The sequence below is a fragment of the Cydia splendana genome, chromosome 12, assembly GCF_910591565.1.
Source record: "Cydia splendana chromosome 12, ilCydSple1.2, whole genome shotgun sequence".
Classification (NCBI taxonomy): Eukaryota; Metazoa; Arthropoda; class Insecta; order Lepidoptera; family Tortricidae; genus Cydia; species Cydia splendana.
In genome coordinates this window covers 20,555,784-20,582,167 of record NC_085971.1, presented here as the reverse complement: position 1 = coordinate 20,582,167, position 26,384 = coordinate 20,555,784, and the positions used below count along the sequence as shown (strand labels likewise).

The window sequence follows — 26,384 nt, the reverse complement described above, 5'->3', positions numbered from 1 at the left end:
TATATGGTCTTCAAAGCGGGAAGCAAGTGCCCATCACACATCCCACCCATTTGTTTGAATGGCATGCAACTGAAAAGGGTTACCTCTTTTAAATACCTTGGGCACTTGATAACCGACGATTTCCGTGATGACGCTGATATCGAGAGGGAGCGGAGGGCCTTGGCCATGAGGGCCAATATGATAGCTCGCAGGTTCAGCCGGTGTACAGCGCAAGTAAAAATAACATTATTTCGAGCGTTCTGTACATCGCTGTACACCTGCAGCCTGTGGACTCGATATACGCAAAGGGCTTTTAACGCCATGCGCGTACAATATAATGACGCGTTCAGGGTACTGTTGCGGCTGCCTCGGTACTGCAGTGCGTCCGGCATGTTCGCTGATGCTCATGTGGACGGATTCCACGCGACACTGCGCAAGCGCTGCGCCGCGACGCTCCGCAGGGTGCGCGACAGCCGCCACAGTCTCCTGGCCGTTGTTGCTGACAGATGGGACAGTGGCCTGATAAGGCACTGGTCCTCTCTGCATTTGTCATTAGTACCTAAGATAGTCATTTAAGTTTATTTTTTAAGTTAACCTTAGCTATAAGTTTTTAAATTGTTAAGATGTACTAACAAAATATGGACCATGTTTGTCTGAAATAAATGCATTTTATTTTATTTTATTTTTATTTTATTTTATTTTTTTATTTTTATGTTATTTTATTTTATTTTTTATTTTATTTTATTTTTTATTTTTATTTTTTAATTATAAACTAATAGTGATTGTGTTTATTTTATTTTTTATTTATTTTTTTTAATTATAAACTAATAGTGATTGTGTTTGTAAGTTGTTGATTGGATAAGGTTAATAAATTGGATTATTTAATTTAATAAAACAGTTTTATTTTCAATTACAACTGTTTATTATTTTATTTAACTTACTTAAAACTTAAATAGTATCCAGTTATTGATTTAGCAGTTTTACATAATTATGAACCAAGGTAAATAAATAAGTTCCTGACAAGTAATGCCTTGAAAGTAATTATTGACTATTAATTTTGAGTTATTTTCATATTTTAAAAATTATTCATTTATCTAACAAGTGCATGTCCCAAAATAGAACCTAAAAAACTGTCTGCCGTAGCGACCATTGGTTCTTCACTGCCAGCGAATGATTTTTCCCGTGTTATTTACTACGCTCCCTAAGCTACGGTCATTTTTTCGCACTAATGCAAAAAAACACAGATTTAAACTTTCACGATTTTTACACATATACGATATTTACCTTCCGGATCATCGGTTTTGTGGTAGAAAACACGAAAACCTTGAAATGAAATAAAAACACTGCAATTTCAACCGAGGTTTTAGGATATCGTCCACATTTGTAAGCGTAAACGAATTTAAAACCTGACTAATTTTGGTAAGTACCAAGTAATTTACATTCGTTTTTTCGGTTGAGAATCATTTGTTTTATTTCGGTTGAATATTACCAACATTTTCATATAAATGTTAACCTGTTCATTCATTTCCCAACCTACCCGATCGTCTTCACAGCACGACGTGATTGCGCAGTGTATTTATTTAGGCGTAAATCGTGTCAAAAAAAGCGGACACATTAACGCTGTCTCGGCAGTCGGGTAAAAGAATAAATAACAGCACAAAAGAACCTTCGCCGTTTTAACTTTATTAATTCATTCTATACCGTTACAATTTTATTGGGTTTTCTTTAGACAACTTTATCTTATCCTAAAAGAGTTCGCCGTTTTGCGAACTTTATTTATTTTTTCCATTGAATTTATTGTGATCACTTTTCGGTTCAAATCGACGTTGATTCGAACCGAACATTTAATGGGTTACAATTTTCGCCCCTAACTGCAATAATATTAAAGAAACCGAAAAAAGTCAAACGAAGGGGCATAGTTACGGATAATATGAAATAAATTGTATAAGGTGCAGGGGGACAATTTCGACTGCGGGGAAGATTCAACCAATCGAAATATCTTGCATGTTTTACATTATTAACTAGAGTTACTAGAGTCACACACAACACATTTTCCATAATGTTCATATCCAGGGAGAAAAATGGGGACTACCATTAGGCCAGTCAAATTAGATCCAAAAAAAGCGTTTTGAGGAATGAATTCCCAGCAAGCTGGAAATCATTTTATACCTTCATTTGGTCCTAAATGCGTATAATCTGAGTTTGCCCCATCCCAAGAGATGTGGATAAATTTTAGGAGCCTTGGGACATTTTACCTTGGATTGACAAAACCACTCGATGTAGAATGAACCCACCGTCAATTACAATGTCACGTCACTACCAGCAAGGTTGTTGTGGATCAGACACTGGTGAAATAAAAATTTCTGATTTCAACACGATTTTACAAAAAAAAAAAATTTTAAGTGGCAGCCATTTTTTACAATCTTTGACTATGATTTCATATTAAAGTACCTTTCGGATCCTCAGATATCAATTTTATCATGATTAGAGCAAATTTTCCGTCGGATGTACCGATTTTGAACTACAAGCAAAAAACTGAAAAAGAACAAAAATTTTTCCACAACTCCTGGAATGGAGCAAACTCGGATTACACTCATTTAGAAACAAAGTTATTAAGACGATTTCCAGCTTGCTGGGAATTCATTCCTGGAAAAAACCTAATTTGACTGGCCTACATTGCAAGGAGAAGCGTTCGTGTTCTATCCTCTTAAGGGCCCTTGACGCTAAATTACGTCTCCCAAAAGAAATAAATTTGCCGAAACGAAATAATACACGCTGTACATTAATCAAGGAATCAACTTTCTAGTTAATTAATTTGAAAAGATCTGGGTTTTAATTAGGAAGATTCAATTTCGCTGGTGTCGTGTTGAGGTTTCGTTTGGATATGTGACTGGGGAGTTTAAAGAAGCTACGACGTTGTTGGTTTTAAGAAAATTTAATTAATTTTCTAGTAACCTACCTACATCTACATAACCCACCTAGGAACTTTGTATATACATAACTAGCTTTTGCTCGCGACTTCGTCTGCGTGGAATTAGTCACAGCAGCTAAAGTGGGTATAGCGCCTGGATAATGCTAATAGCAATCATTAAATTCGCGCATTGCTTACTTCAATTATTAGGCAATTCATTAACTCTTTCATTTCTACCCCCCTTTGCACTCCCTTCAGGGATGATTTCCGACATAAAAACTATTCTATGTCCTTCCCCGGGACTCAATAAACTATCTCTGTACCAAATTTCAACTAAATCGGTTCAGCAGCTTAAGCGTGAAGATGAACAGACAGACAGACAGACAGACACACTTTCGCCTTTATAATATTAGTTTGGACTAGTATGGATAATATACTCGTACAACAAAGTGATTACTACTACACCTACCAATAAACGTGAATAATATTTATGTGTCGTTTCCAAGCAATAAGTTCCACTTTGTCACTTGCCCTTTGGTCCCTTTAACTAGGCTTCAACACATTATAAGTACCTAAACACTAAACGTACCTTTTTCGACTGGCCCTTGCAACTGGTACTAACCGAAAACTGTATCGAATAAAGTTGGCGCGCCCTTGGTGTGATCGATCGTCTCGCCAACATCAGCCACTCCCTCTGTTATTATTTCATTCCCAAAGACAACATACCGTCAGTACTTACGTTCACGTACTATAGATGGTGTAACGTTTGAATTATGCCTACACGAATTGGGAATTTTCATATTATTTCTCTTTCCATCCTTACTGAGAAATACGACCCGATTCGAATTCTAACAGGCCTATTCGGATTTCGAGATAATCACAAGATCTTGAGACGATTTAGAGATCAACTAGATCTACATTAGATATCCACTAGGGTGGGTCACTCGTGTATGGAGAAAAAAAAAGTATTAGTTATCCTTCGGGCACAGTTACAAAAAGTTGCGTAATAATGCCAGTATACAGTATTTCAAATTATTCTGTAATCGGAATTCATTTTCTGCCTCCGGATCCATTTCAAAGTTTTCGTATAAATATTATTATATTTTGTATGGTCTGCGGAGTACATTTATGTATCGTCTCTTTATTCAAACTTTAGCCAAAAAGTTATACCATTATTAGCTCGAAATAGCATGGTAAAGGTTCAGAGCCAATAAATAAATAAAAAAGTACTCAAAAAGAAACATTTTTTTCATAATGTCCATACATTTAACAAAAACTTTGACTAAAATCCGGAGGCAGTAAAATTAAAGCTAAAAATAAAATAAAAATACGTGCAATAATTAATTACCAAATGGCACCTTTTTTTAATTGTGCCCCCTATTAAATTAAAAAAAAGTAAAAATGACCCACCCTAATATCCACTAGATGTGACTTGGATATCTAAGTCATAACTTGTCGAAATCGTTCAAGAGGACCTCCAGAATCGCGGAAACGTCAAATTTGACATATCTATATATTACAAATATCTTTAAATTATCCGTATCGTAACTTGTTGGAGTCTTGTAGAAATCTAATTCATTTTCCGAATCGAGCCGTAAGTTACGTGAAATATTACGACTATATACGATATGGATTAGATATGTATATGTCAGTGTCAAAATGACGGTTTTGGTTGAAGAAACGTGACTTTTGACACTGACACATCTAATCCACATCGTATCTAGACGTAATATTTGATGTAGGGGCCCACTGATTAGCAGTCCGCCGGACGGTATCGGCCTGTCAGTTGTTCGGACTGTCAAAATTTTGTTCTAACTGACAGGCCGATACCGTCCGGCGGACTGTTAATCAGTGGGCCCCTGTTCGTATAGGGGGCATAGTTGTTATTTTACTTTCACAAGACGCGGTCATATCGCCAAAGGACGATTTCTTTCAGACAACCATAGACAGTGACGAGTGAAGATGATATGTTCCAAATTTTTTACTAAATCCCAAAAGCTTTCGATCAAAATGTTCAATGTTCATGCCAAGTTTCATGTAGGTAATTTAAGCATGTCGGTTTGAAATGAGAACGTGACTTCGACTGCATGGGATAGGATTTTGGCTGCGGGTTTGATTTCGTGAACAGTATGTAATATTATACATATACCTATTTATCTACATGTATATGTACGTATGCAGCGCTCATCTTCATTCGCTTGCCCTTATCCCATTCATTTGGGGTCAGGGCAGCATGTCTTTTTCTCGTCATAATACGTCTGCAATGCGATAATTACTAAATCTATGTCAAAAAATGTGCGTATACAAATAATCAACACGACTGTTTTCAAGTCCCTTCTTCCTGTTATCATCATCACGATTTCTTGTTTGTATAGAATACCTATTTAAATATTTGAACATCAAAATTAGCCATGATAAAAAAGCAAATTTCACTGTGACTCAGCTTAAAAATAAACTAGTATTTATACAGCTTAATAAGATAAAGCTTACGGTGCAGGAGGTCCCGGTTGCGCAACTCAACGGAATTTTACTACGATTTTTGTCCCAAATTGAGATTTCTTAAAATTAAGAGCTCTTATTGTAAACCCCCTTAGGGTTTATAGAAAACAATGTACCTACCAGTGTACCTACCATTTACTTTTTTGAAAAACTAACGACTCTAGGGTTATTTTGACTCAGAATCACGAAGACTATATTGATTAAAATGAAGAGAAAACGTGTCAAAATGGGTGTCAGTTTTGCGACGATTCATACAATCAAAGGTGTATGTAAAATACGTCACGAACGATAATTTTTATTCCGAAACTTGTTTTTCCTTTAAAATGATTGGACGATGGTCCTCGTGATTTTGATTATAGAGAAGGTTTTTCGAAAAAATGCTACACTTTTTCTGGAAATGCCCCAACGAAATAAAAATCAGCCTAAGTAACGTGACAATTGGTCCCAAGATTTCAAAGTGGGTCTAGGTCCCTAGAATTCCCTACAATGACGCTACGACTGCCAGCGCTTCTTCAACATCGAGATCGTGATCTTAAGCCACGAACCTTTATAGAGTAATGGCGTTATTCATAAACGCGTTACTGGCCTGAATTAGCTATGAATCGTTTTTCTTTATCTGCCATTTTGACTTATATGTTTGTAAGAAAGGGATAAAACATAATTTAACTAAATCAGGCCCGTTAAGTTTTATGATTTTTTTTATGCCATGTCGATGGAAACAAGCATACGGCTCGCCTGATGGTAAGCAGTTACCGTAGCCTATGGACGCCTACAACTACAGGGGTGTTACAAGCGCGTTGCCAACACTTTAAAAACCTATAGGTAGGTCTCTTTTTGAAAAACCTCATACTGTATCCCCTCGAGAAAACCTCCACAGCCGGAGCGTCCGTGGGAGGAAATTCCTCTTAAACCGCACAGTGCGCGACGATTTAGGTTCTAGGGTGTGAGGGTGTGTGTGTTCACCCTGCCGACGGCGAGCGGTGCGGTGATAGAAAGCGGCCGTTGGCATCATGTCAAACAATTCTTCAGAGCACAACTCAATATTAATCCTAATTTTGATAATAATAAAAAAATTCTAATAAAAGTCAAACTAAAGATATAGTTAATATTCTTCTTCTTCTTTAAGTGCCTTCTCCATCCCGGAGGTTGGCGACCTTATGTCTATATGCCATTCTATCTGAACTCATGCGAATTAGTTTCTCTGTACTGCCCACGTCCAACCAGTCTCTTATGTTCCGTGTCCATGATATTCTCCTTCTCCCACGTCCTCGTTTCCCTTCAATCTTCCCTTCAATAATTAGTTTTAATAAGTCATATTTTGAGATTCTATATATATATATATATATATATATGTCCGAAATATGTAGCTTTCCTTTCTTTAATAGTTGTTACGACTTCCACCTTTTTCTTCATTAATAACATGAATAACAGTAACAATAGTTAATACAATAAATTATGTAAAAATATTTTCCATAATGTCAATATTCAGGGAGGAAGATGGGAACTACGTTTGTATCAAGAAGTGGTCGTCCACTATCCTCTAAGATCGCTTGTGCTCAGTCGACTACGTGTCCACTTGCATGTAGGATAAGCGTCGGAGCTGGCTGAATGGTCTCAATCGATCGTTACCTTTTAGCTCTAAAAGGATCCCCCGGCTCGAGTTGCATCGTCACCTTCGCGTGACGGGAATTTAAACACGAGTTAAGGTGACAGTCCATTTCCAACGACAGCAGCACTACCATTCATTTTACTATGGGAATTGACAATAACACCGTCGCGTTCGTACTAGTAGTGCAGCTGCGGTCGGAAATGGAATGTTACCCTTAAGGAGCTGTATAAGCCAGAAAATGATTCTCAAAAAAAATGCAATCAAATTACTAAAAATTCTTGACTGACCTAATTTTCGTTTTTTTGTCACTAACGCAGCTAACAAGTAAATTGCGAATGGTAAATGGTACACATCACCTTATTTCAAATATGCTACAACTTAATATGAAAATTTGTTGGTTACATCTTGTACCTACGCTATTAAAAAACAAACAGCTCATATAAAAAGTTATTGGCTGTTATAAAGTAATTTATGCAAATACCAGATTAAATAATTAAATTAATAATTAATATGTCATGCACATTAAGCAAAATTACACATTACCCCTTGCTATTAACTCGCGTCTTCTCTTTAATTAAAATGTTATTTAACGTACAATGTATTCATTGTCAACAACTACGCAGAAAAACTCAAGTAACAAGATAAGATGGGTAAATAACTGCGTGCCTGAAATGTCAAGGCAATATGGTCCTTATAATCATTACGTTAAAGTAGTGGGTATTGTGCGTAATGACGTTTTATTGAATAACAGGCATTAGGACGACGCTACCTCAGATCTCGGTGACGGTTCGTTTAGCTAAATTACATAAAGGTCTATTCATAGTGATTGGCTAAATACCATAGCGCAGAATTTCGGGGGCAAAAGCGTACCAGTGGTAATGATTGATACCTACTGAAGTGTTATCGATATCGATAGCAAGCAATTTCAAACTCATAATAATTTAATCTATACTCTGTCAAGCCATTTCCTTCAGTAGAAAAAAGCGGCAATTTAAAAATATGTAAGCGCGATTGTTTACCGTCCCATAGATAATTTAAAGTGTGATGACCAACGTAGCACACTTGAATCACAATATACTATTAATAACTTTAACCAAAATATTTAAAATTAATGGACCACGTTATACCTAAATATTCATATATAAATAACAATACAGGTCATTTTTTGTCGGAATTAAACACAAATGCTGATTATGCTTTGCAAATTAACGCCTGTGAAGATGCCTTTATATCGTGGTCAGTATATAAGGCAACGCCTATTCTGTCGACTCAATAATCACTAGTGCTCGAGCTCTTGAACTACAATAAAGCGTTTATCAAAATGGAAGCACCGGAAAAATGCTGCGACACCCAAATCAAAGTTCTATCCTCTGGTGACTATATCCTACCGCCGCCATTGCAAGCATCCATTGACAAAATAGTAGAAAAAGAAGGATATATATCTCACAAAACTATCAACAGGGCAATCTCGACCAGCGGTGGTAACTTCTTGGGAGAACTGTACGAAGTTGACATTAAAGGAACAACTGCGGACGGCGATAAAGAGACCAATATTTTTATTAAAAATAAAATGGATGACATACAAGTGACTATTATTGATATTACAGAATGTTACAGCATGGAGAATTTCTTTTACGGACACCTCTCAAAACTGTACGATGATATACAAGACAAAGCCAATATTCCAACTGAAGAAAGATTTAATATGGTTAAAAGTTACGATGCTACGAATCCGAACGCTATCATTCTGGAGAACCTTGCTAAAAAGGGCTTCACGACGGTTCATCGAATGGAGGTCGCTTCTCTTAAGTTTGCACAACTTTCTGTCCAGCAGCTGGCGAGGTTCCACGGCTTATCCTGGGTCTTGAAAAAACAGCGTCCTGAATACTTCGAAAAGAAAATTAGGCCTTTGAAATTGCCATTTCAATTTAACGACGATTACCAAAAGTTCATTGACAATATGAGCACCTATACGGATAAATGTGTGGATGTGCAGCAGAAAAATAGATTAAACAATTTCAAACCCGGCGTTATGGAAATCTTAAAAAAGAATTACTTTGAGAACGCTGGGAGTAGATGCTGCTTATGCCATGGAGACTACAGGGCTAACAATATTCTTGTGAAAAAAGTAAGTGATATTTATTAATACCTAGTGTTGTAGGTGTAGTAGGTAACGTATTACCAATATTTATCCTTAAATGTGTCTAGATGCCGAGAAACGGTCAATGAAGTCAATTGAATTTGAAATTTCAATGATTGCAATAAAGTTATCATTCCAACTATAGTCATAATATATATTATTTGAAGGGTTAATCGATTTATAAAGATACTCCATATAGTTTATAGTTATAAAGTTTTTCTTATTAGCGGTAAATATTAAACATAAATATTATATTGCAGGACGGCGATAATATAACTGAAGTCATACCAGTGGACTATCAGTTGCTGTACTACGGGTGTCCTGTCATGGATTTCATATATTTCATCTTCCCTTGCACCGACCAAGAGTTCAGAAGAAAACATCTTGACGACCTGAAAGATCTGTATTACGAAAGTTTGGGAAAGTTCCTTAAATATTTTAACACGGACGTTGAGTCAGTGTACCCACGGTGTGAATTTGAAACAGAGTACAAGAAAAGACTAGATTGTGGTCTAGCATTTGGCCTTCTGATAACTCCTATACTCTTCACTGAAGACGATGACGTTCCTGACCTTGCTAAAGATGATTTGGGAACCATTTCTGTTACTCCAGATCCAAAAATGGATGAAAGGATTAAAGGTCTTGTAGATGATTTCCAAAAGTGGGATATTTTGTAAGGAAATTGACTTGTTAATTCATTCGTTATTAACTTAACCGTACCTTTTTGACATTCTATTGTTTTAAGACAGTGATAATTTAATTATTCATTTTATTTTATTTTTAGGATGTTTTACTATTAAATTTATTTAAAATGTTTTATTTCTTTCAATTTATAGTATTATAACACGCAAAAAAACAACAGGTAAAATATTTAACACATGTCAGGAAATATGTACAAAGGTGAACTTATCCCTTTCAGAGAACTCTGCCTGTAACCTTTGATCAACTGAGAGAGAGTTAGAAAAAATACTTCGTATTTATTTTAAGTTTTTTTATCGCATTTAATAAATAAATAAATATTATACGACATTTTTCTACGGATTGACTAAGCCCCACGGTAAGCTCATGAAGGGTATGTGTTGTGGGTACTCAGACAACGATATATCTACTATAAGTATATAAATACTTAAATACATAGAAAACAACTATGACTCAGGAACAATAAACATCTGTGTCAACTCATCACACAAATAAATGCCCTTACCGGGATTCGAACCCGGGACCATCGGCTTCATAGGTAGGGTCACTACCCACTAGGCCGGATCGGTCGTCGTTTATGACATGACAAAGGATTCACACTTCGCTGTATCGCTCTATCAAACTAGGAGGAACTAGGGCAAAACTCGCATTATCACTTTTATATTTAAGAGAATCTGCCCTGGAAAGGGACTTACAAACACCTCGCTTGTTCTAGTGGTTGTTTTAAACAAAAGTATGGAATACTTTTTTGTGTAGTTTTTAGGGTTCCGTACCCAAAGGGTAAAACGGGACCCTATTACTAAGACTTCGCTGTCCGTCCGTCCGTCCGTCCGTCCGTCCGTCCGTCCGTCCGTCCGTCCGTCCGTCTGTCACCAGGCTGTATCTCACGAACCGTGATAGCTAGACAGTTGAAGTTTTCACAGATGATGTATTTCTGTTGCCGCTATAACAACAAATACTAAAAACAGATTAAAATAAAGATTTGAATGGGGCTCCCATACAACAAACGTGATTTTTGACTAAAGTTAAGCAACGTCGGGAGTGGTCAGTACTTGGATGGGTGACCGTTTTTTTTTTGCTTTTTTTTGTTTTATGGTACGGAACCCTTCGTGCGCGAGTCCGACTCGCACTTGCCCGGTTTTTTTTCCTTTTTCCTTCCTGTTTCCTTAGACTATATTATACAGGGTGATTCATGAGACGTGATCAGGACTAATCCTGCACACTCAGTAACTGATAATTGATCGATCACCGTCGTATTTAGGCGAAACAACCACACTTTTTCCTATTTTGTAACTTTTTGGTGAGAGCAAATTTAATCCTCTACAATCATGGTCACCCTACAAGACCTAATTAATAAGCATAAAACCTCTTTAATTTTTGATTACGAAGAAAATAAACTGTCAAACTTGAGTGAGATACGAGTTTTCAAAAGTAACCAGACCGCGATGACAGTGGTGACATTCAATTTGACACAGAATATCGGTAGTTTGTATTCTAATTTTAGGGTGACCACGCATGTCGTAAATAAATTAATAACTTTGTTTTTCAACGTGACTAGAAAATTAACGTTAACCTCACTAATACTGATACGAAAGTGTTGCTTATAATCTACGAAATGCGCAGTATTAGTCCTGCTCACGTCTCCTGAATCACCCTGTATAGTGCGTAGTATCAGAGTAAAAGGCGAATTTCTAAAGTATGAAACATATTTTCCAAGATGGAGGCGGTTCCTCGAGGTCCCGAAGCGTCAGATGGTCTCGAAATGAAAACAGGACATTGTGTTAGCATACATACCTAATCTGCCGATTGTTCGAGAGATTTTGAGGTTTATTCTAGTTTGATTGTGATAGAAGGTGCTTGTGTTATTACTGTTATTAGGCAATTAAGCGGCAGCGGAGAGAAAAATAATTGTCTACCTATAGGTATCATTAGCCAACCGGTCTTGCGAATTAATATTATTCATATGTTCTTCATCATGAATATGAATTGCAAATACTTACCTTTACCTAAGTATATTATTATAAATTTATTAAATAAAGATAAGTACCTAAGTACTTATCTTAGTTAATAAATATTATGAAATATGCAACATAATTAAGTCAGTTTTTATGACTAGTTACAAGCTTTTATGTAACTTTCAATGCAATGTTTGGTTCAAATCTTGCAAGCTAAATTAGATCCACTTCCTATAATAATTTCGTTCGTTTAATTTACTCTGTCCCTAAGTTTAATGAAAGTAAGTAAAAGTATTTACGATAATATGTAAGTAGACAAATATTAAAATACAGAGAAAACATCAATAACTTAGAACAAATATGCAAGCTCATCGTACTGTAAACAAATGTAAGACGAACCCATTACTAATTATTTGGTTTCACTTTTGGGAAAAATTAGTGTGTTAATTGTGTATTAAGCAGAATCGTCTGCAAACGGATACTACAAAGTTTAGAAATATGTAAATGAAAAGTGAAAAATTCACTATCTCGGGCGAGAATCGAACTCGCGACTCTGGATCACTAGCCCATCGCTCTGCCAACTGAGCTACCGAGACTTCAATCGATGACAGCGAATTTTTATACCACATCACTCATTTTCACTTTAGGGAGGCGCCTAGCGACATCTACCGTGTACCGTACCCGATACAGTAAATTTTTTCACTTTTCATTTAATCCTAAGTTTTTAAAATTAATTTGAATTTTTATTTGTGGTGCAATAAAGTGTATTATTTACTTACCTACTTACTTGATTCAAAATAATGAGATTTTGGACAGACTCAATTACATGAAACTGCTTGTGCGTGTTTTAAAAATTGTACGAAGATAGTACATCCGCGGTTTTGGAATCGATTTGATTTCGCCTAAAAAGGTACCTACATAAAGCATTAATAACAGTGGAATCTAAGGAAAACTACCGCAACATCAATAAAATGTTGAATAGATGAATGGCATGCTATTTTTTGCGTTGCTAATGACTGTCTCATCTTGAAAATACCTTTATATCGAGGTAGATATATAAGACAACGCCTATTCCGACGACTCGTAGTATATTACTAGTGCTCGAGATCAAGACTACAATAAAGCGTTCATCAAAATGGAAGCACCGTTCAAAGTTCTATCCTCTGGTGACTATATTCTACCGCCGCCATTACAAGCTTCCATCGACAAAATCGTAGAAAATGAAGGATATATATCTCACAAAACTATCAATAGGGCAATCTCGACTAGCGGTGGTAACTTTTTGGGAAAACTGTACGAAGTTGACATTAAAGGAAAAACTGCGTACGGAGATAAAGAGATCAACATCTTTATTAAAAATAAAATAGATGACATGCAAGTGGGTATACTTGATATCGCAGAATGTTACAGATTGGAGACCTTCTTCTACGGACATCTCTCAAAACTATACGATGATATACAGAATAAAGCCAATATTCCAGATGAAGAAAGATACAATATAATTAAAAGTTACGATGCTATGAATCCGAACGCTATAATTCTGGAGAACCTTGCTAAAAAGGGCTTCACGACGGTTCATCGAATGGAGGTCGCTTCTCTTAAGTTTGCACAACTTTCTGTCCAGCAACTGGCGAGGTTCCACGGCTTGTCCTGGGTCTTGGAAAAACAGCATCCTGAATACTTTGCAAAGAAAATTAAGTGTTTGAAAACTACAGTTATATTTAATGATGATTACCAAAAGTTCATTAACAATATGGACATTTATACGGATAAATGTTTGGATTCGGAACAGAAAGTTAAACTGTACAAATTCAAATCCCGCATTATGGGGACCTTGAAAAAGAATATCATCGAAAACGCTGGAAGTAGATGCTGCTTATGCCATGGAGACTACAGGGCGAATAATATTCTCGTGAAAAAAGTATGTGCTGTTTATCATTGTTACCTACCCATTTATTTATCATAAAAATCATAATCATCCAATAGTTGTGCAGTTAGCATTAGGTACAAATTAACATTTATGGATTCATAAAGACAGTTTCTATTGGCGTTTTAAGTTTTTCTATGAAGATCTAAACAAATATTAATATTATATTGCAGGAAGGCGATAGCATAACTGAAGTCAAAGTAGTGGACTATCAAATTCTATACTACGGATGCCCCGTCATGGACTTCATATATTTCATCTTCCCTTGCACCGACCAAGAGTTCAGAAGAAAACATCTTGACGATCTGAAAGATCTGTATTACGAAAGTTTAACAAAGTTCCTGAAATATTTTAACATGGACGTTGAGTCAGTGTACCCACGGAGTGAATTTGAAACAGAGTACAAGAAGAGACTAGACACTGGTCTAATATATGGTCTTCTGCTAACACCTATACTGTTCACTAAAGACGATGACGTCCCTGACCTTGCTAAAGATGATTTTGGAACAATTTCTGTTACTCCAGATCAAAAAATGGATGATAGGATTAAAGGTCTTGTAGATGATTTCCAAAAGTGGGGTATATTGTGAGGAAATACTATTGTACTTACTGGGTTATTCAATCGTTAGTATTTTAGCTGTATCTTTTATGACTCTCAGACGACAATTGGCCTGATGACAAATTTTGAAATCCCTTTTAATATTGTCAGTACACTTGTATTGGTTCCGAAAAACACAATATTTCAGCTATACTTACTCATAAGATTTAACATAAATAATTGTATTTTATTATAGCTAGTTTAAACCTCGCGCGAAAACGCCTCGCACGCCATTTGTGACGTCATAAATCATGGTGGTAGACATTGTTTACATACTTACAGTTACGAATTTCCCTTGAATCCGAATGATATTGTTAATTCAGCACCATATATTACGATTAGGGATGATAAATACATTACAAAAATTGTTCACAATAAGTCATTTTATACAAAGACTCTCACACGGTTGCAATTTAAGAAGATTTATTTAGATACATGTAAATTTTGAGTGAAAATCACCGAGCCCGGTTATACTTTTTAATTTTTAATTTTTTCTAGTTACGACAGCCAACATGGCAATGATAGTTCCATTCAGCCAAATAATTAAAAAAGCTTTTTGGTGAAATATCGTATTATTTAGCATTTTATTTATATAATATCAAATAAATATTTACTTTATATCGTGTAATAATATTTTTTGGATGTAATAAATGTTTAGTTGCGAAACAATATTTTTTTTGAACCTCCAAACTCTTTGGCGAGTACGTAATGGATTACAGTCAATGAGGTTGTCTATGTTGCTCTAAGAAATATGTCATGCATTGATGACGTCAACTCTTACGTCGCCTCTGATTGGTGTTTCAGTCAAAATGGCCGAGTGGAGAATTTCGCACTTTTATTTTATTGAATATATTAATAATCCTTCAGTTTATACTGAGATTGGGCCATATTTTAGAATCATATTAACATATACGTTTCTTTGAAACCATTATTTCCATGATTCTTTGTTACTGTCATCAGGCCAATTCGAACGTATACCGTCATCAGAATGTTATTTGAATAATAATGTTATTTACATAGCTATCGTGCCTCTTCCCTGCGAAAGTACATGTACGAACAAATATGAGCGAAAAGAATGACATCAGTTAAATGCCATTCTGATATCAGTGTTCGTTCGAATTGGCTGGTCTATTGTTTGTTCTTGAGTTATGGATGTTTTCAATGTATGTACCTATGCTTTTATATATACTTATACCTACCTACCAGCCTTTGTATATATATATATATATATATATATATATATATATATATATATATATATATATATATATATATAAACTAGTGTAACTATTTAAATTAAAGTGCTTAAAAATACGTGTGATACGTGTGTCAAATGATCATATGTATTGGTAATGGTATAACAGCACGGCTACCATGTGATCGCAGAACTCGATCGCAGTCTAACTCGCTCGCACTGATGTATTGGTGTGATCGAGAGGCAATGCGATCGAGTTCACGCTGTCGCTAGCGTAAATGTCAAATGCCAACTCATGGTATCCGTACCTACTAATTGTACGCCCGCTAGTGTCGACCAATTTTACATTTCAATGTCATGAGAAGGCAAAACGTATACTTCTGACGAATTACATATAATAACGTGACTGTGCTTTTCCTTGTAAATACTGTCATTTAACCACCGTACTAAAATTACTCTGCAATTTACTCTATTTACCATAAAACGTCATGTGTTTACAAAACAATATTTTTGTATAGGTACAGTCGCTATCAGATATATCGGAGCAGCCGAGGTGCTCAAAAATATCTCAACACGCACACTAAGGGCTGATTTAGACGATGCGAGAACTCGCATGCGAGTTTCATTACATTGCGGGTTTTGATCGGTCGGTTGAATTAGAGGTAACCAACAGTCCGCAATGTAGCTAAAATCGCATGCGAGTTCGCGCGCCGTCTAAATCAGCCTTAACGCCTCGACAAAGGCAATATTTGTGAAAAGTTCAATATTTGTGAGCACCTTGGCCGTTCCGATATATGTGATGGCGACTGTACCTACACGGCGTCCCGTTCAGAATTATAAAGAGCCTTACATGCGGGGTGGTCAAATCGGTACTCGGTAGCTCCATCTTTGGCCTTCGTTCTGTTATAGGACGGCCTCCGTTGGAGTTTCGAAGAAAACTCTTGAATACAACCCAAACAGTTTATTTACCCAAAATACACTGCACAAACTTACACTAAAAAATTTAGGATATTAAATTAATAGATTTATATTTAAAGAGTAAATTAGAATTACGAGTGACAATTTTTACTAGTATTCGAATTTTCATATGGTAATATTGCGGTGAATACCTACATTTTATTTAGTATCACCGGGTAAGCAATATTAGTATGTGTTACAAGGGATCAAAATGATATATTTCCGTCAAGGGCGTACATTGAATCCTGAATGAAGCGATGGATTCTAAAGTAGAATCCTGAGCGTAATGAGGGATTCAAGTGTTAACGCCCAAGACGAAATAATTTTGATACCGTGTGACACATACTGCTTTTCACATCAACTATGAGGAACATAAAAAAATCTTAGTGTTGACACTACAGTGTTGCCACTTTTTAATTTCTACTCTTTCTTGCCAGACTGTACATACGTTGTTCATAGTTAATTATATTAATATTTTATACTGGCAATGAAATGTCGTTGAACAGAAAAGTGCCACTTTGATCCCTCCTAGCAGGGAAGAAAAATCCATTTTCTGATTAGGTGATGTGTAAAATAATTAGGAGTGTAGACATACTAGACATATAACAATTCGATCCGTACTGGAAGCGATACCCTATCCTACTAGTGGACAATACGGATGATGAAACATATTGAATTAAATCTAATTAAATACTTAGACAGTGTACTAACTGAACCTTAATTGAATCATAACATATTTGTGCACTAATCTTATACAATTATTTCGATTAAAAAGTTTATAAAAAATTACATGACACCCCACCGAATAAAATCATCCACTACTCCTCGAGCCCTCTCTTTCATTCGCTCGTCACATTTAACATTTACATCAGCTAATTGGTCTTTACCCAATTCGGGTATTTCACCTTCGACTGCAAAAATAAAAGGCATAACCTGCACAAAACTAAATAAACCTAAACCTATTAATTCTCTATATAAATCTTCAAAATCTTCTGTAGGAAAAACAGATTTAACCTCTATATTGAAATATTTCAGCATTTTCGTAATGGAATCGAAGTAAAGGTCCTTGAGGTCTTCCAGGTGATTTTTTCTAAACTCTTGGTCGGTGCCCAGAAAGATGAAGTAAATAAAGTCTGTCAGAGGACAGCCGTAGTGTATAAACTGGTAGTCTACCGGTACCACGTCGATGATTTCACCGCCCTGAAAAAACAAGTGTAGGATTTGTATTATATGGACCATTGTATCTAATGTACCTACATTGTACTTCACACACACCAAAAGTATAAAGCAGAAAAAACAAATGTTTAACGTGAAGGGGTTACTTTATCCTAACACCTTTTTTTTCTAGTTTATATTAGATTTATTTTTGACAAAAATAAATGAAAGGTGACTATTTCTTTATTACATCAATTAATTACAATATTACAATACGTAATCAATATCAATAAGTAATCAATTTTCGACGAAACCTAATTGTCATCTGGGGCATAGTGCCCAGGACACTGGCCGCATTTCCCCGCGCTAAGCTAAGCCTTTGGGCAAAATATAACCCTGCTCATAGGTCGCCAGACACCCCAACCCCCCAACAAGTTAATAAATGAAAATGAATAAAGAACTTACAATCTCTTTCATTAAAATATTGTTGGCCCTGTAGTCACAGTGTACTATTGTCCTTTTATATTTCTGATCATTATAGTACCTTTGTACATCATGCCATAACTTTTCAAGGAACGCAGTAAACCTTTCTCGTACATCATCATCCAAACATTCCGATATTACTTGTCCAGAATTTGTAATCAAACCCTTGAAGTCTTCGTTGAAATTATAAGGGACGGACAAAGATCTAATTTTGCGATTAAAATAATTTGGTTTCAACTTTTCTAAAGCAAACGATAGCCCGTGCAGTCTTCCCAATTGTTGAATGGACAACTCCGCAAACTTCAAGGAAATCACATCCATTCTGAATCCCGTCTTGTATCCTTTCTTTGATATATTTTCAAGAATTATAGCTTCAGGTATACTTTCTTGAAATGATTTAACAATATTGTACCGCTCTTTTGCAGGCACATTAGCTTCATTTTGTATTTCATCAAATACCACTGCTAAATCATTGTAAAAAAATACTTCTGTTTTGAAAATATCAATGACCGACAAAACGCTTAGAAGATCTCCAGGAATAATACATTTAACAAATATGTTTGTTTCTTTCTTGCCATCTTCTGTGTATCCTGTAACGTTGACTTCATACAATAATCCTAAATAATTACCACCGTCAGTAGATATGGATTTAGTGCTCAGATTATGATTTGTATATCCTTCTTTCTTGACTATCTTTCTTATTGCTTCTTCAATTTTTACAGGAAGTAGATTCATATCCTCACAATTACAAGATTTTACCTCCATTTCGATGTGAGTCCCAGGATACTCAGACATCAAATGCTCATTCATGTGATAGAGTACACTGTTTTAAATATGTTTGTATTGTTCGAGTCATCGGATACGTTATTAGTACTTATTAGTGGAACAATGGTCGCAATATTAGCTCGGTAATCTACCGTAACTAGATACAATCAACATGTTTGTTAGGAAGTGCGTGTTTAAGAGAATCAAATTGTCATTAATCAGACATGGCTAGTGTAGCCGCCGTGCAAATCTGATTCTGAGCTGGCAGGATGATTATAATGCAATTTTAGTGAGTAGAGTAGGATAGTAGGTGCCTATCTACATATGATTGACATACTTTAATCAAGAAAATATTTCTGAAAGGGCTAACTTTCTTAACCAGTTGACTTAGTAATCAATCAACAATGATCATCATCATATACTGATGCACACACTTTAGTAAATCAAAACCATAAACCGGACCCTACCCTGTTGATTGTTTTTGTAAAGAAACCGAAAACCACATTGTGCCTTACCTACATTAAGCTTCGATAACTTTATTACATATTTACAACCACTAACACATTCCAACCAAATTTCATTAAATTGTTTACATTTACAATTTATTTTTGCGATATCTTAAACTCAAGCGAAATAAAATTAAAATTCACTCTGTTCAGTTACAATACACCCCATTGAATAAAATCATCTACTATCCCTCTAGCCCTTTCATTCATTCTAGGATCAGTCTTAATATTAACTTCACCTTGGTAATCCTTATCTAGATCAGGTACCTCATTTTCAGTCGCAAAAATGAATGGCATAAGCTGAATAAAACATTGCAGACCGTAACCTAACGTCTCATTATACAAATTCTCAAAATCATCTCTAGGAAATACAAATTTAATATTGATATCAAAATATTGAAGCATTTTTGTTAAGGAGTCGAAGTAAATATCCTTGAGGTCTTTCAAGTGGTATTTTCTGAATTGTTGGTCTGTACCAAGGAAAATGAGGAAGAAGAAGTCGAGAAGCGGACAGCCGTAGTGCATCAACTGGTAATCCACTGGTATGATGTCAACGATTTCACCATCCTAAAATTAAAAACAAATATAAGAAAACCAGATACCGCTGGGGAGACAGTGTGGAAGCGGATCTGCGTCAGCTTCAAGCCGATAATTGGCAGGAAACGGCGCAGGATCGGGAAAAGTGACGTGCTCTCGTTTCGGAGGCCAAGACCCTCTTTAGGTCGCTGAGCTATATTAAATAGTTATTGGAAAATAAATTTTATAATATTGTGAAAATATTTTAATTTGCGTAATTTCAAGTAGAAACGCTACTATTTAATTTATCTATTTAATTATTTCAGTTTGAAATAGATGTCATACGAAAGAATATGTAACCAAAGCCTCCAGTGCCCAGGACTGGAAACGAACCGTCCTCTGCTTTCGCAGCAAACGCCTAGACCGCTTGGCCACATGGGTCTAATTTTCTCAGGATATAGATATTCTAGAGATATTAGATCTAAGAGATCTTAATTCTGAAATTCATTGAACGATTTTAATTTATTAGTAGTATATAAAAGTCTTTGTAAGTTTTCCGTTCCGAATTGATTGCAGTCTCTTGAATTAAAATGATAGTTAACTCATGAAAACCAATACTATGTATAAAATTTATACTAGTTATACACTTAAGTGTCAAACTATTTACACTACTTATAAACTTAAAAACATTTAAGTTTCTTACATAAATAAAAGTTAAAGCACTTACAATCTCTTTCAGCAATATATTGTTGGCCCTGTAGTCATTATGTATTAATGTTCTTTTGTATTTCTGATCTAAATAATATTCCTGACTTTTCTCCCACAATTTTGGCAGAAATGCATTAAACCTCTTTTGGGCATCATCATCTAAACATGCAGAAAGTGCTTTTTAAGAATTTTTGAGTAAACCTTTAAAATCTTCGTTAAAATTATATGGGCAAGGTATTGTCTTGATGTTTTGATCAAAATAATCTGGGCGTTTATTTTCCAAAGCAAAAGACAACGCGTGCAGCTTCCCTAATCGTTTGACACACAATTCTGCAAAATTTATTGGAAGCACATCAAATCTGCTCAATGTTTTGTATCCTTTCTTTGCCAAATTGTCCAGAATAATAGCTTCCCGTATACTTTCTTGAAATGACTTAGCGATATTGTATCTTTCTTTTATAGGTACATCAGCTTCATTTTGTATGTCATTAAGTACAACTGCTAAATCGTTGTAAAAGAATAATTCCATATTGAACATTCCAGTGACTGACACAGCTGTAAGATGATCTGCCGGGATAATCCCTTTAACAAATATATTTGTTTCTTTCTCACCATCTTTCGTTACTCCAACAACATCAACCTCATACAGAGATCCAAAATAGTTACCACCACCAGTAGATATGGCTTTAGTATTCAGTTTATAATCTGTGTAGCCTTCTTTTTTAATTATTTTCTTTATTGCTTCTTCAACTTTCTCCGGAAGAAGATCATTATTTTGATTTAATTTACTTTTACTATTTTCGGCTTCCATTGTGTTAGTTTTACAAACTTCAAATAACAAATGATAAAAGATATCAAGTCATAGTTAAGAAAACGTCTATTTGTTAAGGCCACCTCGTCATTGTGACAATATTAACTATATTTACCTGCTACTTTAACATTGATAACAAGATTAGGTACTACAATGTTGTGCAATTTGAGAGCATTGTATGATAGATAATTAGGATGACATACATAAAAGCATTATTAGTTAAATTAAGCACTTTATCATATGAATTGTTAGATTTGTGATGAATTAACAACGTAATGTGTATTATACCCAATTTAGTCCATCATCAAAAGAAAACCATAATTCAAGGTCCTATATTATTTATAACATTTAATAAGTTATCCAAACTTGGTTATCTCCTTCGGTCATTCTTCAAATTTCTTTAATAGCCATTAGCGCCATTGTGGTCCTGGACGTAGCATCGTCTCATTCACAATCCGTTTTTGAATTACCTCTTTTAATATAATAAAAGAAGGAAGATAATCTAGCTACATTAGTGACTTAATTATATAACAGTGTTATCTTATTTATTGTGATTCTTGCAAATATCATAAAAGTCATATAATACGTTTGTTTTTCATTCCCATTGCGTCGTTTATAGTAGGTACCTACAGTAGGTACTATAAATACTTTAGATTCTCATTGAGAAAAACAGCAGGAAATCTTTATCTTTATCTTTAAATTTGATCACCACACCGTCTCATAAAATATATCTTTATTCTCAAAAATCCGCTGTGTCTGTTTAACTCGCGCAGCGAGGGTTCACTACCAACCTTCAATTATCTCATGCAACTATAAACACGAAAGGTTTTTTCACATCATCTATTCGAAAAAGGGCTTTTTCTTCCCTGCTAGGAGGGATCAAAGTGGCACTTTTCTTCCCTGCTAGGAGGGATCAAAGTTGTACTTTTCTGTTCTAGGACACGATTTTTTCTTTCTTGCATACTATTTCTTTTTTGGTCAAATAATACATATTTTGGAACATAACAATTTCCTTATAGTTGATGTGAAAAGCAGTATGTGTCACACGGTATCAAAATTATTTCGTCTTAGGCGTTAACACTTGAATCCCTCATTACGCTCAGGATTCTACTTTAGAATCCCTCACTACGTTCGCAATTCCTCGCTCCATTCAGGATTCAATGTACGCCCTTGCCGGAAATATATCATTTTGATCCCTTGTACTAACACAAACTACTATTATGTATGTACGTTTATACAGAACACAAAAACAAACCGGATTTTGACCAGAAGTATACTATGTGAATACAGCGCCATCGATCGGCAAATCGGTTAACTAATTTTCGTGACCTAATGTATGTATTTATGTTGGTTTTTCAGGGATAATAAGCGGTTGACCAAAATCAGCTGCAAATGGTGTTAAACGTATGAAAATCGGCACGATTAATCTTTAGGCCATTTGAATCAATTTGACCCGTAGCACGAAAAAAAAAACAAACGGAAAGGAGTTATGACATCATCTTTTTTTTGTATGGAAAAATAAATAATTTTGTCCAGAAACCTATCGCGTGTGGTATTAAATGAAAGGGCATTTTGAGCCGGTTCTAAAAATATATCACATTATTATATTTCCGTCACTTGCATTCAGTTAAAAATAAAATAATTTTCAAAACATACCAAGTTTGGGCTCCTCCAGATATGAAACCATTGAATTATTTTTTGTAAAATATACCGCAAGTAATACCCAATATCCTCATATCTAACCGCAAGAAATTAATTTCGAAAATATTTAGTTTTAGTATTTTTATTTTATTTTTTATTATAACAAATTGTGATCTATCAATCTATCAATGAAACGGCCTCCTAGCCTAGTCGATAGTGACCCTGCCTATGAAGCAGGAGGTCCCAGGTTCGAATCCTGGTAAGGGCATTTATTTGTGTGTTCATCATCATCGTCACACAAATAAATGCCCATATACACATATATACAAGCCCTGGTAAGGGCATTTATTTGTGTGATTATGATGATGAACACAAAAATAAATGCCCTTACCAGGATTCGAACCTGGGACCTCCTGCTTCATAGGCAGGGTCACTATCAACTAGGCTAGGAGGCCGTTTCATTGATAGATTGATAGATCACAATTTGTAATAATACATTTTTTTTTAATACTAAAACGATATATTTTCGAAATTAATTTCTTGGGGTTAGATATGAGGATATTGAGTATTACTTGAGGTATATTTTGCAAAAAATAATTCAACGGTTTCGTATCTGGAGAAGCCCAAACTTGGTATATTTTGAAAATTATTTTTATTTTAATTGAATGCAAGTGACGGAAATATAATAATGTGATATATTTTTAGAACCGGCTCAAAATGCCCTTTCATTTAATACCACACACGATAGGTTTCTGAACAATTTTTTTTTATTTTTCCATACAAAAAAAGATGACGTCATAACTCCTTTCCGTTTGTTTTTTTTTTTTGGTGCTACGGGTAAAATTGATTCAAATGGCCTAAAGATTAATCGTGCCGATTTTCATACCTTTAACACCATTTGCAGCTGATTCCCGAATTTCAGGTTGTACCGCTATCACTAGGTATAATTATTTATCATGTGGACCGCTGTCAACAAAGTTTCTTTTTATTAATAAGGTGTCTTTGATGTACTCTCATAGACATTTTATACAACACACGCCATGGTGGTTCAATTGTAAACAAAATTCGGAAATATTAAAACAAATTATCAAGATGGAGGTGTAATAAAAATAATACAATACAAATCCACTTTATTGCAGCATCTCAAAATAATTTTAGAAAGAAACATAAATAACAGGTACATAAAGACAGAGGTAAACAAAGAAGATTCAAAAGTAGTAAAGTAAAAGTAAAGTATTTATTTATTGGAAACTGTGTACATAAGATGACATATACAGGAGATGGCAAACTAATTAGATGCAAGTTTTGAATTGTTTCCTCATGGTTGGTGGAGTTGACTTTTAAATGATGATGTTCAATGATAAATAGTTAGCGTTCATTTGGATTTGATTTGTAATGTTTTTACGGTTATTATTTTCCTCACGTTGGCGTGGTAAAACCGTTTATGTTTCACTCAGTTATGTTTAACACTCGTCTCTTGAAATCCTCGCAATGCCCAAGATTTCGAAAGATTAGGTGAAAGGAAGAAATAAACGTTATAATCTCATTTAACTATATTTATCCTTATCTCGCACACTCCTCAGATGTTATGCTTATTAACTCGCTCCTTCGCACATATTCTAAAGCGTTTATGCTCCTCTAAGATTTACAATATTTTTTGTTACGCGTGGTCATTATTCATTTCTGTGTTATGCAATACTGCTATTTTAGGTACAGCTGTAAACTATATATTTTTATTATTTAAACGTCAGCTTATTATAATGTTTTTTTACTATAATTACACCTGTTTATTGTATACGTAAATGGCCCTAAATGAGAATATCTATCCAACCATCTACTATCAGAACGTGAGGGGACTTCGTACAAAGACTACCAATTTTTATCGCAATTTAATTTCCACTAGATATGATATTATTTTCTTGACAGAGACGTGGCTTTTGGATGGAGTACTGGACACGGAATTGTTCGATGACCGGTATGTTGTTTGGAGGCGGGATCGCGATTCTGGCTTAACTAATCAAAGCCGTGGTGGTGGGGTTTTAATTGCTACTCGTCGGGAGCTAGCCGTTATCCCGCAGCCAAGTTATCAGTCATCAGCCGAGGACCTCTGGGTTTCTTTGTCTATTAAGCATCGCGGTTCTACGCCGATTAAACTTCATATGTGTGTTATATATCTGTGCAACCAAAATAATGGCTATACATTTTCACAGCAGCTGGCAAATTACTTAAATAAGCTCGGTGACACAATGCTTAGTGGCCTTGAAGACAAATACTTAATAATAGGCGATTTCAATATGAGTAATATTATTTGGACTCCCCATAATTTAGAAATGACTCCGTCTAATTACCGAGTTGAGGCCGAATGCTTACTGATTGATGAGCTTAATACGTATAACCTAAGTCAGTATAACGGTATCCTTAACCACCAAGGCAAAATATTGGATCTTGTTTTATCAAATGATACTGTTTGCGTCTCAGAATGTACGGACCCTCTAGTTCCAATTGATCCTTATCACAAAGCGCTCTTAGTTTCAATTAATTTCGCTGTAGTCGGTAGCTTAAAGCCTGGTCCATTACTTAAGTTTTTTTATAATAGAGGTGATTATGATTCTATTAATACCGAATTATCTCTGATTAATTGGGAGGAGGAATTCTCTGGACGCTCATTAGATGACTCACTCGACTTCTTTTACTCAACTTGTAAAAAACTTAGAAGTAAATACATCCCCAGTAAAAAAATACATATTGACACGTTTCCCAAATGGTATTCGCCCGCACTAAAAAAAATGTATTAAGGAGAAATTAAAGTATTTAAAAAAGTTTAAAATTTATGGTAATAGATCAGATTTAATTTCCTTCAATGTACAAAGGGACCGGGTTAAGAAACTGGAACATGACTGTTTTAACGCATATGTTCACCGTATGGAGAGTAACATTGCAAAGGACCCCAAGCAATTTTGGGCATACTTAAAGTCACGTTCCAACTCACGCGGTATGCCTAGCTGTTTGAATTATTGTGATCGAGTGGTCAACACGGCTGTTGACATATGTGAAGCATTTTCCCAATATTTTCGTACTACATTCTCGACATCAAATTCCGATCCAATAACACCCGACGACTCCATGTATGATTCTGTTGCCCATATATCTAGCGTTGAAGTCAACTCTGACCTGCTCATCAAACTGCTGTTGAAACTCGATCCATCTAAATCAGCTGGACCAGACGATCTGCCAGCCCAGTTTCTGATAAATTGTGCGAAAACTATCGCTGTGCCCGTAGCTTTATTATTCAAACGCTCTTTCACGGAATGTAAGGTTCCAGCACTATGG

At 35.3% G+C, this 26,384-nt stretch overlaps 4 protein-coding genes and 1 non-coding gene across 8 annotated transcripts in view; 3 read left to right on the top strand and 2 right to left on the bottom strand.

Moving 5' to 3' along the window:
- Window positions 1–26,384, top strand: part of LOC134795644 (uncharacterized) — a 439,378-nt gene that overhangs the window by 52,238 nt on the left and 360,756 nt on the right. The gene's annotated exons all lie outside the window — the stretch shown is intronic.
- On the top strand, window positions 8,258–9,954 carry LOC134795631 (uncharacterized). The gene is made up of 2 exons (XM_063767531.1): window positions 8,258–9,126; window positions 9,399–9,954. The coding sequence occupies exons 1-2, from the start codon at window positions 8,320–8,322 to the stop codon at window positions 9,813–9,815; spliced, it is 1,224 nt and encodes a 407-aa protein (XP_063623601.1). The 5' UTR covers window positions 8,258–8,319; the 3' UTR covers window positions 9,816–9,954.
- On the bottom strand, window positions 12,317–12,388 carry Trnat-agu (transfer RNA threonine (anticodon AGU)). The gene has a single exon. It is a non-coding gene; the product is annotated as a tRNA-Thr (tRNA).
- Window positions 12,868–14,336, top strand: LOC134795630 (uncharacterized). The gene is made up of 2 exons (XM_063767530.1): window positions 12,868–13,713; window positions 13,893–14,336. The coding sequence occupies exons 1-2, from the start codon at window positions 12,928–12,930 to the stop codon at window positions 14,307–14,309; spliced, it is 1,203 nt and encodes a 400-aa protein (XP_063623600.1). The 5' UTR covers window positions 12,868–12,927; the 3' UTR covers window positions 14,310–14,336.
- LOC134795690 (uncharacterized) lies at window positions 17,240–18,919 on the bottom strand. Its single transcript, XM_063767622.1, has 2 exons — window positions 18,090–18,919; window positions 17,240–17,669 (listed from the first exon to the last, which is right to left on the bottom strand). Exons 1-2 carry the CDS (start codon window positions 18,915–18,917, stop codon window positions 17,256–17,258), a joined length of 1,242 nt encoding a protein of 413 aa, XP_063623692.1. The 5' UTR covers window positions 18,918–18,919; the 3' UTR covers window positions 17,240–17,255.